This window comes from Schistocerca americana, chromosome X (genome assembly GCF_021461395.2).
Source record: "Schistocerca americana isolate TAMUIC-IGC-003095 chromosome X, iqSchAmer2.1, whole genome shotgun sequence".
NCBI classification, from domain to species: Eukaryota; Metazoa; Arthropoda; class Insecta; order Orthoptera; family Acrididae; genus Schistocerca; species Schistocerca americana.
In genome coordinates this window covers 923,073,105-923,087,103 of record NC_060130.1, presented here as the reverse complement: position 1 = coordinate 923,087,103, position 13,999 = coordinate 923,073,105, and the positions used below count along the sequence as shown (strand labels likewise).

The window sequence follows — 13,999 nt, the reverse complement described above, 5'->3', positions numbered from 1 at the left end:
GTCTATTTCTTTTATTTCCCTAATTCCTTTCAAGGTTTTTTTAAATATTTAATTACTAATACGTGCGTCGTTAATAACGTGTAAAAGAATCAAATGGTACTACATAGTAGCAGTTTCCAGGTCTAAAATGACTAATACGAAATTTTACTAACAACAATGAGAATGACGTTTTAGACGATGGCTGTTGTTGCACTGTTAAATGAATAAATAAAATTAAAATAATTATTTGATGGTTAGCATCATCTGACAGTTAGGATGACATGCATTGCTGAAGAACTTTGCAATTATGATTATACTCTGAAGAAATCATTTTCCTGTACCAATGCTGAGGAAAGCTATAAAATTAAATTATTTGTCACTTGCGGCAAATGAAAGTAATATACGACTGGTCTCAGATATTAAATCAGCTCGCTCTGAACTGGAGGCAACGATTATATGAGTAGAATCTAATCGTAATTAATGTTAACAAATTATTCCACTTTAGAAAGTTCTTTAGGTGCCAGTAATCGACATTTTTAAATCGCACGGAGGGTTACCGGAAAATGTGTCACTGAAGTAAAGTAGCCTTTGAATTGAGTATTATCTTTTTCTATAGAGGCGACTGTAAAATCTTGTTGTTATGGTTACTATATTTCCTTAACTTTACAAGCATATACCTTTTTTGATAATCCTTTCTTCTTCCGTGTAATCAAAAGCATGTCATCAAATAAGACGACGTACATCTCCTGTGGCTTTCCTGTATCCCAAACTTGCAATGGACCTTCGATAATGATTTGCCTTCTAGGGCTAACAATAATTCTGTCACATGGTTGCTTCATAAGTGCAGGTTTCAGAAATTCTGGAACATAGACTTTAGAGTCCAGCTCAAAAACTGATGGCCACACTATGTTTCTCTGTATTTCCAAAAGTCTTTCAAAATTTTTCAACCATTTCATCTTGTCGTCTAGCTCCCCTGCAACAGAGAAAAAGTGATTAACAATTATGACGACATTTTAACTCACACGTCATCAAATCTTAAACTAGGAGCAGGGAGTACTCTTATGTATAATATTAGTCGGTAAACGTATGGTTTCTCCAAGCCAGTCCTTAGATATGCAGTCCTAATTTTCTCTACAAATACTGCAAACTATCTGCTCTGTTAGGCACTCTACTCTGATTCTGCCACGAACTATTTTCTGCAAAGTGTGTCACATGACATATTATGCTATGAAACACAGAGAGAGTACAGATTAAATCAACAAAACCTGCCTGTTGTGTGTGTGCCCACTGCTACTATTTCTGGACGGAGTTTTGAAAAACAGACTCTATACACCGACATCGAAGATCAGGGGCCGTCCAAGTCCTGGCTTATGTCATATATGAATACATAAAATTACTTATTAATGAGATTCAAGTCGTTACGAGTGCAGAATTCGTTACTACAACTGTAGCCGTCTGTGGTGATATTAGACTAATAATATGGACGGCTGTGATTTGGAAAAAAGATTTTGTGAGGTATGAAGTGGCACACTATCACTTTATGAGCGTGAATGTATAGTAGTCTACACCAGTAAATGCGAGTATCAATCGAAAAAATATTACTGAAACGATGTAGAGAAAAACGAGCAAATACGAGGGAATTACAGGAAGTAAGTTACACATTATTATTGCAGACCAAGTAAATTTTATTGAATCATGCACTGCACTTCAAAGTTCGGAACGTTCTACTTATTGGTCAATTCATCGATGACAAAATCCGCTCCTTGGCCTCGGAACCATTCGAGAACCAATGTTTGAACGACTTAATCGGAAAATCTGCAGTTACTGCGAACCAGTTCCTCGACTGCCTGGTCACTTAGTCTGTGGTCGATGTTGATGACCTTATTTCCCTATCATCTTCACCCACGTCTGTGCTATCTTGCTCAAATTTTTGATGCCGTCTTCACAACGGGTGGATGCGACATTACATGTGGTCTGTATACCGCCAGAATTTCATGGCGAATCTGCTTGCAAATTAGACGTTTTTTCCACGAGAATCATTATGTCCCGCATACTTCAACTTTGTAGTACGTCTCCAGTTGCCGTGCCATTTAACTCCCACACTGCGACCCTCCAGTTATCCGCACCGCAGCAAAAATGCGTCTCCAGGAAAGCCAGAACATATATTCTTTTCTGACGACGTCCCATGCTTGTTGCGCAATCATTTAAGACTGCGAGGACATGTATAACTTACTTTTTGAAGTTCCCTCGCATCAAGTAAAGAGGCATTTATTGTAGTGCCAGCCAAGCACGTGTCACTATGTTTCTGCGTCATTTCCTCCATGGCTCAAAGGTTTATTGCCTCTTGAGACCAGTTCATGTATCGTCGAGGACGAAATTGGGCCTGAGACGATAATGTTTTGTTGACAAAATATCGTACTTGTTCCTTCGTCTTGGAAATGCCATGAAATGTCCCATATGTCCAGTTGTCGATTCCATCTTATTCAGAAATTATCCAGTCGCTTTAGAAGATTTTAAACGACCACTGTCACAACATTCGGTATTGATCCATGCACACACCTACCAACTATTTACACACATCGAAAAAAGTTTTGCATCACTCCGGTTCCCAGAACTCCTGAAGATAGACTTTGACTGTGGATATTGTATCAAAGACACAGTCCCTTTGACTGTTCAGAAATGTCACCAAACCTGCACAAAGATATAAACAAGCATGCATGAGCAGCGCCTATTAGACGGAGAGGGTCCGACAGCCGATCAGTTTCAGTCATCACTCCAGGAAGGAGGTACACGGCTCTTGTTGTCTGTAGTTCAACCATGCCTAGACTGTCAATACCGGGGGTCGATCGCGCCCACATTGTTATTTTGTGCCAGGAAGGGCTCTCAACAATGGAAGTGTCCAGGTGTCTTGGAGTGAACCAAAGCGATGTTGTTCGGACATGAAAGAGATACAAAGAGACAGGAACTGTCTTTCCCATGCCTCGCTCAGTCCACCCAAGGGCTACTACTACAGTGGATGACCGCTACCTACGGATTATGGCTCGGAGGAACCCTGAGAGCAGCGCCACAATGTTCAATAATGTTTTCCGTGCAGCCACAGAACGTCGTGTTACGACTCAAACTGCGCGCAATAGGATGCATCATGCGCAAAAAAGATTTTTTCAAAAAAAAGTTTTGCATCACCCCGGTTCCGAGAGTTCCGGAACCTGTACAGAAAATTGGAATAGAGATCAACATAAACATTATTTCCGCCAGTTTTATTGCTCATTAAAACCACACATTGCATGTTATACCATAGTACAGCTAGACCTTCAGAGGTGGTGGTCCAGATTGCTGTGCACACCGGTACCTCTTATACCCAGTAGCACGTCCTCTTGCACTGATGCATGCCTGTATTTGTCGTGGCATACTATCCACAAGTTCATCAAGGCACTGTTTGTCCAGATTTTCCCACTCCTCAACGGCGATTCGGTGTACATCCCTCAGAGTGGTTGGTGGGTCACGTCGTCCATAAACAGCTCTTTTCAATATATCCCAGGCATGTTCGATAGCGTTCTTGTCTGGAGAACATGCTGGCCACTCTAGTCGATCAATGTCGTTATCCTGATGGAAGTCATTCACAAGATGTGCACGATGGGGGTGCGAATTGTCATCCATGAAGACGAATGTCTCGCCAATATGCTGCCGATATGGTTGCATTATTGGTCGGAAGATGGCAATCACGTATCGTACAGCAGTTAAGACGCCTTCCATGACCACCAGCGGCGTACCTGAGACTCACGTAATGTCACCCGAAAACAGCAGGGAACCTCTACCCTGCCGCACTCGCTGGGCAGTGTGTCTAAGGTGTTCTTCCGTACCGGGTTGCCTCCAAACACGTCTCCGACGATTGTCTGGATGAAAGCATATGCGGATCTCATCGCTGAAGAGAACGTGATTCCAATCCTGAGTGGTCAATTCAGCATGTTGTTGGGCCCATCTGTAAGGCGCTGCATGGTGTCGTGGTTGCAAAAAAATGGCCTGAGCACTATGGCACTTAACAAGTGAGGTCATCAGTCCTCCAGAACTTAGAACTACTTAAACCCAACTAACCTAAGGACATCACACACATCCATGCCCATGGCAGGATTCGAACCTGCGAGCGTTGCGGTCGCGCGGTTCCAGAATGAAGCGCCTAGAGCCGCTCGGCCACACCGGCCGGCGTCGTGGTTGCAAATATTGATCTCACCATGGATGTCAGGAGTGAAGTTGAGCATCATGCAGCCTAATGCGCAGAGTTTGAGCCGTAACACGACGTCCTGTGGTTGCACGAAAAACATTATTCAACATGGTGGCGTTGCTGTCAGGGTTCCTCCAAGCCACAATTCGTAGATAGCGGTCATCGACTGCGGTAGTAGCCCTTGGGCAGCGTGAACGAGGCATCATCGACAGTTCCTGTTTCTCTGTATCTCCTGCATGTCCGAACAACATCGCTTTGGTTCACTCCGAGACGTCTGGGCACTTCCATTGTTGAGAGCCCTCCCTGGCACAAAGTAACAATGCGGACGCGATTGAACCGCGGTATTGACCATCTAGGGGTTGTTGAACTACAGACAACACGATCCGTTTACCTCTTTCCTGGTGGAACTGATCGGCTGTCGGACCCCCTCCGTCTAATAGGAGCTGCTCATGCATGGTTATTTACATCTTTGGGCGGTTCAAAAATGGCTCTGAGCACTATGGACTTAACATGTGAGGTCATCAGTCCCCTAGAACTCAGAACTACTTAAACCTAACTAACCTAAGGACATCACACACATCCATGCCCGAGGCAGGATTTTAACCTGCGACCGTAGCGGTCGCGCGGTTCCAGACTGAAGCACCTATAACCGCTCTGCCACATCAGCCGGCTCTTTGGGCGGGTTTAGTGACATCTCCGAACAGTCAAAGGGACTGTGTCTGTGATACAATATCCACAGTCAACGTCTATCTTTAGGAGTTCTGGGAACTGGGGTGATGCAAAACTTTTTTTGATGTATTTACTGCCAGTCCACTGTGAACTTCATAGGATTGACGACAAATGATTACCAATCTTATGACCGAGCGAGGTGGCGCAGTGGCTAGCACACTGGACTCGCATTCGGGAGGACGACGGTGCAATCCGGCGTTCGGCCATCCTGATTTAGGTTTTCCGTGATTTCCCTAGATCGCTCCAGGCAAATGCCGGGATGGTTCCTTTGAAAGGGCACGGCCGACTTCCTTCCCCATCCTTCCCTAATTCGATGAGACCAATGACACTCAAACAACCCCAACTAATCTTATGTTTCCAGCATTAGAAATCATATCGCTACCGAGATCACAGATGTAAACCATTTTGCAAGGACGTGCTGGAAACTAAAGATTCCGAATTTTTTGTGCGGAAACTCTTAAATAAAACAAGCTTTATTAACATTCTACTTCTTTATTCTTCATGTTCACGTATTTATTTCTCAAAATAATCACCCTGGTGACGAACAAATTTCCTCCAACAAGAAACCACTTTGTTGATACCGCCACAAGCGAATGACTGAGTTCGTTGACGGAGCCGCAAGCTCATCTATGCTTGCACCGCTTTATCACTATCAAAGTGAAGTCCTCGATGGTGTTCTTTAAGTTTTGGAAAGATATAAAAATCGGATGGCGCCAAGTCGGGACTGTATGGAGGACGACCGGTACAGTGAATCCAAGGCGTCGGACTGTTGTAGAGGTCGCAGTACTCATGTGTGGACTGGTAATAGGCTGCAGGCGAGGGTGCTCTGTGGGTGGACGAACTGATTTCTTCACGATTAATAGTCTTATGTTTTACCTGTGTAGCGTATTGTAAAAATTGTCTTTGGCCATGTCGTTTTCCCTTCCTACTATTTGCACAGGGTATTTAGATGTATTTGGAACAAACGCTAGAATCGAAACAACAGAGAATACTACAGTGAATAAATCGCCTATGGAGCTTTTATACTGAAGTACATGCATTGCATAAAATGTGGTACAGTGTATCCCTACTATAATGCTATTCCCTACGATGGGGCCTCAGTTGAACGAGGTAACTTCATCAACTTACGTAAGTCACACCTGGGTGGGTATAAGTCCCATTGCAGCTAATCACGAACATTGGTTTAGTGTCAACGTGTAGTGTGATTTCCCCATGATCATCTGATCGGCCAAGTATACACGACCTTCTTGAGGGACAAGTTGCTTGGACTACTGGAAACTGTATCTTTAGCAGTCATCCGCGTCATGTGGTTTATGCAAGATGAAGAACCGGCGCATTTCAGTCTGCTGTGTTATCTGTTTACCAGTGTAATGTCAACCAAGGATACGTGCCTGCTGTGTTTCGCACACACTGTCTGCCCCAGCTTCGGCAGGAGTGTACATTTCTCTAGCCGACTAGCGAGCCACGAATGTGACAATTTTCCACGTTTTTAAAATCACTTTCTGAGTGTCACAGCATCTAAATTTTTGACATAGTGTTTCTCTTGGTGTATTCTTGTAACATAAAAAAAATTCTGGGCAGTTTTCGACATATGAGATAAGACCATTCCCTTGTCAGAGGTACAGTACACTGAATCAAAGATCAGGGCTAATGTTCCAAGAAATATCCATGTTCGGCATTCCCACGCTTTCACAATCTCCAGAAAACTGCTGCAAAAGTGAGATGAGAAAGTCATATGCCTTTCCTTGGTTCTTCTTCAACCGCTCATTGAATGTTATGTATTGGTTTTACTAGTTACTCATGCTTTCCGTGTCACAAGATCGTTCGGAGTGCAGGTTTGAATGAGTCCACGTCCAGATGTACAATCTGAAAACATAACTGTTCGTGTACGTACATGCTGGCACTTTTTCTCGTATTATAGTATCATTGTGGCTGAGGTGACTAAATCGTAATGAGTGAAGTGGTCATCGAGGTAAATGGGAAAATGTATCATTGTTGGATGTTGCGCTGCACATGAGTACAGCTGGTAGCGTGCAGCTCCCGGTTGGGGCACTCAGTATTCCGTATTGCATTTCCAACCTCGTCCGTAATATAGTAATGTTTAGTTCAGCAGCCTGTAAGTGTTCTCAGAGGTGATGTATCAAGTAAAATGGCGTTGTGCTACGACACCTGACTCTTATTCTGAGGACACCCTACTTAATATTTTTAGTGGTGTTCATAAATCACTAATGGGGAAACTGCGACATAAGGCCACAGCCAATTTCCTCGCCTTATTTAGTTCATTAGTGTTTGTGCACCACTTTATTCATCTATCCGCCCTTCTAGAAGTTTTCACTATGTGCTGGCATTAGGTTTCATGCTCTCTCTTGACTTTCATATACATACATAACAACAGAAAAGCAACACTACATTTCAAAAGCGGATTTTACGGCCAAGATCCTGCCATAAAAAGCAGTGAGGGCTCCCTGCGGTTACCGCGCTCACTCATTCTATGAATCCTGAAAATGACATGAACAGCTGCTGTCAAATAAGGGCGTCGTATTGCGATTTCCATTCATGAAAAATCTTGGTGAGACGCATGCATACTTTGATAAAAATGATTTATGTAAAGCCAAAGATTGGATTGCCACACACTATGAGTCCTCTGACGTCTCATATGCCATCACAGACCCCCAAGTAGGTTCTTAAACATACCATTCTTATACTGAAACCACCAAAAAGACTCAACTAGATGCTAAATTACGCTCAGCCTCCGCCGTGCGACAAATGTTTATGGCAGACCTTTCTGTGTTGCAAGAGTTCGACTACGTAATACTCTATCTACTAAAATAAGAGACATTAACATTTTTCTGCCCTGAAAAATAAACTAACTCCTTACCTATTGAAACAGCCGTAGCTTCGATTTTACTCCACCCTGAGCTCTTGCACACCACTAAGCATAGCTTCTCAGATTTTGTTATCCATAGTCTTAAAGGGAAGCGGAAATTACGTGGACCTGAAGAGGATGGCAAAAGACAGGAGAGCATGGCGAGTTACAACGTAAAAATCTGTCTTTGGGCAGAATACTATTGATGGTGATGAGAGATATAATTATGTTTGGCCCTCTTTCTGAATTTTTTCCTTCCTGCTGTGCTTTTATTATTCTCCTTTCCTTTATTTATTGAATTATAGTTATTATACCGTAAAGAGATCATCCAGTTCTTATAATTTTAAGTGTCTGGTCTGATGCAAGGACAAGGTGCGACCTTTCTCGTTTGTCCAAGTGAAATATCTGACTACAGAAACAGTAAAATAAATTGGTCAGAGTCAAGGTGAGACGATTTAGTTCACCGAATATTCAACATAGCTTCTATCTTGTATATACGTACTACTTTTTGTATGGCTAGCTACACTAATATTTACTTATCTAATTGCCATATTTAACCTTCGAGTAAAGGATTAAAAGTTCCTCTTCTTTAGTTCAGCTACTCTGTCCATTGCTAGTGATAATGGAGCTAGTGGTAAACTATTGTGAATCATTCTGCTTACATCCGCTGTTCTTTGTACTGTCACCCACCAGGAGCGTTCTCTCACTACATTCCATTAAATTTCGGTGTCCCGCCTCTTTTGTGTGACTAGTTAATCTGTACATACTTCTCATACTGTATTTTATTGTTATTGCTGACATAAAATTGCGAAAACTACGTAAAACAAGATTAAGAATAAAAGCATTCACACATTGTTACTTACTGATGGAGTTTTCCTCAACTTCTAGAATTTGAGCTATCAGTTCTCTCTCTGCTGGTTCTTCAGTCCTCGTTTCTACTTCCTTTAGGATAAGTGGAACTTTCATTATGTGCTGTACTGGAGCCACTAGCAAATCTGTTAGCTGCAGCTTCTTGCATCTCGGATCCCTGTTGCACCACTTTATGAAAAAGCAAACGAATTAGAAAGTTAAGTCACACCACATGCGAGCAGCCATTGATATATATAAAGAAGAGCCTACGTTAGTTTATAACTCACAAAAATCTACATTTTTATTCTGATCTTGATGAAATTTTGCATACATTCCCTTCAAGACTAAAGGTAGATCACTGTCTACATAAAGAGTTCGTAATCTGACTTGAAACATACATGCATCTAATATATAAAGCGGAAAGGTTGTTACCAAAACTCTCTAAAAGTTCTCGGCCAATTTACTTCATATTTCTACAGGACCCCCTAATGAAGATTTGGGCAGACATAGGCCATATATTTTTTAATATTCACAATATAAAAATCTTTATGTAATATATAAAGGAGAAAGGTTGATACCAAAAGTCTCGAAAAGTACTTGACCGATTTACTTCGAAGTTCTTGCCTGATTTACTTCAAATTTCTACATTCAGATGAACCAATGAAGAAAGTTAATGAAAATTGAAATGCCTACCAGACGAAATACATCGTTGTAAACTGACCATACACTGAGGTGACAAAAGCCATGGGACAGCGATATGCATATATACAGATGGCGGAAGAACCACGTACACAAGATACAAAAGGGCAGTGAATTGGCGGAGCTGTCATTTGCATTCAAGTGATTCATATGACGTGATTATGGCCGCAAGAAGGGAATTAACAGACTTTAAATGCCGAATGGTAGTTGGAGCAAGACGCATGGGAAATTCCGTTTCGGAAATCGTTAGGGAATTCATTGTTCCGAGATCCAGTGTCTAAAGTGTACCGATAATACCAAATTTCAGGCATTATCTCCTACCACAGACAACGCAGTGGCCGACGGCTCTCACTTAACGACCGACAGCAGCGGCGTTTGCGCAGAGTTGTCAGTGCTAACAGACAAGCAACCTTGCGTGAAATAGCCGCAGAAATCAGTGTGGGATGTGTGGTGAAATTCGGCGTTAATTGCAGCAGATGACCGACGCGAGTGCCTTTGCAAACAGCACGAGCCGGCCGCAGTGGCCGAGCTGTTCTAGGCGCTACAGTCAAGCGATTGTAAGCGCTTCAGTATGGAACCGCACGACCGCTACGGTCCTGCCTCGGGCATGGATGTGTGTGATGTCCTTAGGTTAGTTGGGTTTAAGTAGTTCTAAGTTCTAGGGGACTGATGACCTCAGAAGTAAGTCCCATAGTGCTCAGAGCCATTTGAACCATTTTTTTAACAGCATCATATCGCCCCCGGTGCCTCTCCTGGGCTCTTGACCATGTCGGTTGGACCCTAGACGACTGGAAAACTGTGGCCTGGTAGACTGAATCACGAATTCAGTTGGTACGAGCTAATGGCAGGGTTCGAGTGGGGTGCAAAACCTACGAAGCCATAGACCCAAGTCGTCAACAAGGCACGGTGCAAGCTTGCGGTGGCTTTATAATGGTGTGGGCTGTGTTTACATGGAGTGGACTGGATCCTCTGGCCAAACTGAACTGATCATTGATTGGAAATGGTTATATTCGGCTACTTGGAGACCAAACAACGATGGGACTTTTGTGGATGACAATGCGCCATGTCACCCGGCCACAGTTGTTCGCTGTTAGTTTGAAGAACATTCTGGACAGTTCGAGCAACTGGTTTGGCCGCCCAAATTTCCCGAAATTCATCACATCGAACATTTATGAGACATAATCGAGAGGTCAGTTCGTGCACAAATTCCCGCACCGGCCAAACCTCCGCATTGTAGACTACTATAGAGGTAGCATGGCTCATTATTTCTTCAGGAGGCTTCCAACGACTTTTTGAGTCCATACCACGTCGACCTGCTGACATAATCCGGGAAAAGGGAGCTCCGACACGACATAAGGAAGTATCCCATGATTTTTGTCACCTCAGTGTAACTCCTGTCGCGAGAATAATTACAACGGCAATACTCGTCTTGGATATAGTACCATCAGGTCTCACTAGATCGCGGGACAAGCGGAAGCTCGAGAAATTGCCGGAAACATGATTGTAAACTCTTATTTGTTGATTAGATACCCTCGTGACATATGATGTATACTCTAGAAGATACTTTAGTCCGATTTCCACAGTTACTTTTATTATTAAGATTCACAGTGCTATACAAACGCTAAGACAGGTGGTGAATATAGTACCAACAAAAGTCACTAGATCACGGACCGATCAAAACATCGAACAGAACCCGAGATTTCCCGAAGTGTGGCGTAAATTGTTTCAACAGTTCGAGTCGTGATCAAGCACAGCCCTACTCGAAACAGTGCAAACTTAGCTGAAGCAATAGAAGTTGAATTCTCCAGTGCGATACTTGTCGCAAAATGTAGCGACAAATGGCGCAACTAGCCATCTTTTCACACAGGGGACAACGCATTCAGTCGTCGCATTCCGTTGACAAATAGTGATTCAAACATGCCCGTCGATTTAAAGCGACTGCTATTTTCCATGCGGCTTGCACTCGCTATGAGTACCAATATGACAAACGCCAATCACTTTGTGTGCCAGATATTAAACACCCGGTTAACGCCGGGCACTGCAGCTAGTGTAATATACTCTTTAAGTGACGAAAATTGTATTTTAAAACATAGCCATATAAATCTGATCAAATCAAATAGCATGATTATCCTAAGTAATATTTACTAATCTCGTTTTAAATTAGAGGAGGCACACTTTCAAGGAATTAAATACAACGATTCGATATCTTGTAAGCTGTAATGTCTGCTAATGCGTTTATCTCACAGACCTCAGGAAAGCAAAAGAGGCATCCCCTGGTGAAATGCAGAAATCGCTCTGCAGTTAGGGGCAAGCGGGCGTCACTGTGAAGTCCAAAACGTTAGAAGAGAGCACAGTATCTTTTCAGATAGCGAAGGCAATGGCTCAACAAATAATTTTATAAATTAGAAAAAGGTCGTAGAAAGAGTTTATGAGTTCGGTAAATCATTCCCCTGTACCCAAAACAGTATGGGGATCAATCAGAACGATTTCAGGATAAAAAGTACAAGTGCAGTAGCTGCCATGAAACGAAAAATTGTTTTCATTCTTGCTGTAGTGTGCTGTAACATACACTGATGAGACAATACGTTATGACCACTGCCGCCAAGAGACTGGCTGTCGACTGGTGACGTTGGGGACGCGTGACGAGACACGAATGGGGAATCGTTCTAGCGACGATACAGGCCACAAACGGAGAAGCGACTAAGGGAGGATTGTTAAGGTCCGGCAACTGAGAACTAGCATCTCGGAAAAGACGATAGTGGTTGGCTGTTCGCGTGCTTCAACCATGAGCATCTATGGAAAGTGGTAGAAGGACGGTGGACCAACGAGTAGGCGACAACGTGTTGGGCGTCCACGCGTCATCACAGAACCAGAATGTCATAGGCTAGACTTCTCCTGTAAAGCAAAATAGACGGCGGTCTGTGGTAGTGCTCACGACAAAGTGCTGAACTGGTGGAGGCACGAATGTTTCTTTGGACACCGTTCAGCGTACATTGTTGAACCTGGGGCTCCTTAGCAGAGAGGCCTACATGCTCCCATGTTGAGGAAATGACTTCGTAAATTATTTCACAAGCTGCGACATGGTCGCGAATAGAACAGTGATCCAGAAAGTGTAGCAGCAAATCAGTACCGAGACTGAAGTTGGTTATTGCTGATCGAAAACGGTAGTCTGAGGACCAAAAAAGTTTGTGATCATAGCCGCGAAATAAAGAAATTTGTCGTCAACTATGATCACACCGGGCAAGGTAGTATCGAGATTGACAGAACGAGGTAGCGCCATGGTTAAACCATTGGACTCGCATTTTGGAAGGACGGCTGTTCACATCCACGTTCCATCATCCGTGATTTCCCTAAATCGCTCAAGGAAAATGTCGGGATGGTTTCTTTGAAAGGGCACCGGCAATTTCCTGGCCCATCCTTCAAACACTCCGAGCTTGTGCTCCATGTCTAATGACATCGATGTCGACGGGACATTAAACCCTAATCTTTCTTTGTTCCCTTCATCGAGTCATCGAAATTGGATCGTGGATCAATGGACACATGTTGCTTGGTCGCATGAATCACGTTTCCTGTTACACTAGGTAGCTGGTCGTATCCGGAAACGCCGTCACCTGGGCAAACAACAGTTCTCAACACGCACCTCGCTACGGGCGCAGATTGGTGGGGGCAGTGCTACGTTAGGGGCACCGGAAAGTAATGTTTTTTACATAAATTCGAACAGCTAAATTTTTAACAAGTTTTTATTTTTAATCAATGATGTAATCACCCTCGTTATCAACAACCTTTTGCCATCTAGTGTTCAAATTTTCAATGCCCTGTCGATAAAAATCAATTGGATTTTGAGCAAAATAGGCACTATCTTGAGAAGGCATTTTGGACATCATCCAGATTTTCACAATTTTTGCCACTCAGAAAATGTAGTAGCGACCGGAATAAATGGAATTCTGATGACGCAATATCGAGCGAACGTGGCGGCTGAGGCAATACCTCCCACCTCCATTCATGAATTTTTTCTAGGGTACGTATTGTGCAGTGCGGTCTTGCGTTATCGTGTTGCAGAATAACGCCTTTTCTGTTGACAATCGCTGGGCACTCATCAGCTAAAGACTGATTTATTCAATCCAGTCGTTCGCATTAAAGCTCTGCATTCATAGTTTGTCCACGTTTCAGTAATTCAAAATGAACGAGCCGGCGCATACGCCACCAAACACACAAAAGTGCCTGTTTTTGGGTTTCAAATTGGCTTAGCTGTACTTCCTAGCGATTCACTCGGACAGAGCCACTGCCTTTGCTTTTTGGATTATCACAGAGAACACATTTTCCATCTCCAGTGATCAAGCGATCAAAAAATCTGTATTGTCCCGCTGAAGCAATAAGTGGCGAGTGGTGGATCGGTTAGGTTTTTTTGTCTTTATCAATCTGCTAAAAACGTTCTTGGGTAGTTGAACAATGCTGTTTAAGAGTGCTGACAGTTCCTCGTGCGGCGTGGCGGGGTTTTATATTCCGTATGCTGTGCGGGTTTTGATAAAAAACACCACCTCATATCTACAATTACTGAGGCCGCCCAACTCTAGTAATGAAATAAACATCTGTCAATAAAAATTATATTGGGTGGTAGGATAATGGATTGGCTTCTGGAAAATAATGTTCAAAATTTC

General features: G+C 43.1%; 1 protein-coding gene across 1 annotated transcript in view; it reads right to left on the bottom strand.

The window, feature by feature from the left end:
- The window catches only part of LOC124556716 (pleckstrin homology domain-containing family G member 7-like), a 177,346-nt gene that overhangs the window by 76,470 nt on the left and 86,877 nt on the right, over positions 1-13,999 (bottom strand). Inside the window, exons 5-6 of the mRNA XM_047130704.1 lie at positions 8,657-8,831; positions 657-952 (exon numbers count right to left, since the gene is read on the bottom strand). Coding sequence (XP_046986660.1) covers positions 657-952; positions 8,657-8,831 — 471 coding nt within the window. The remainder of the gene's footprint in view (positions 1-656; positions 953-8,656; positions 8,832-13,999) is intronic.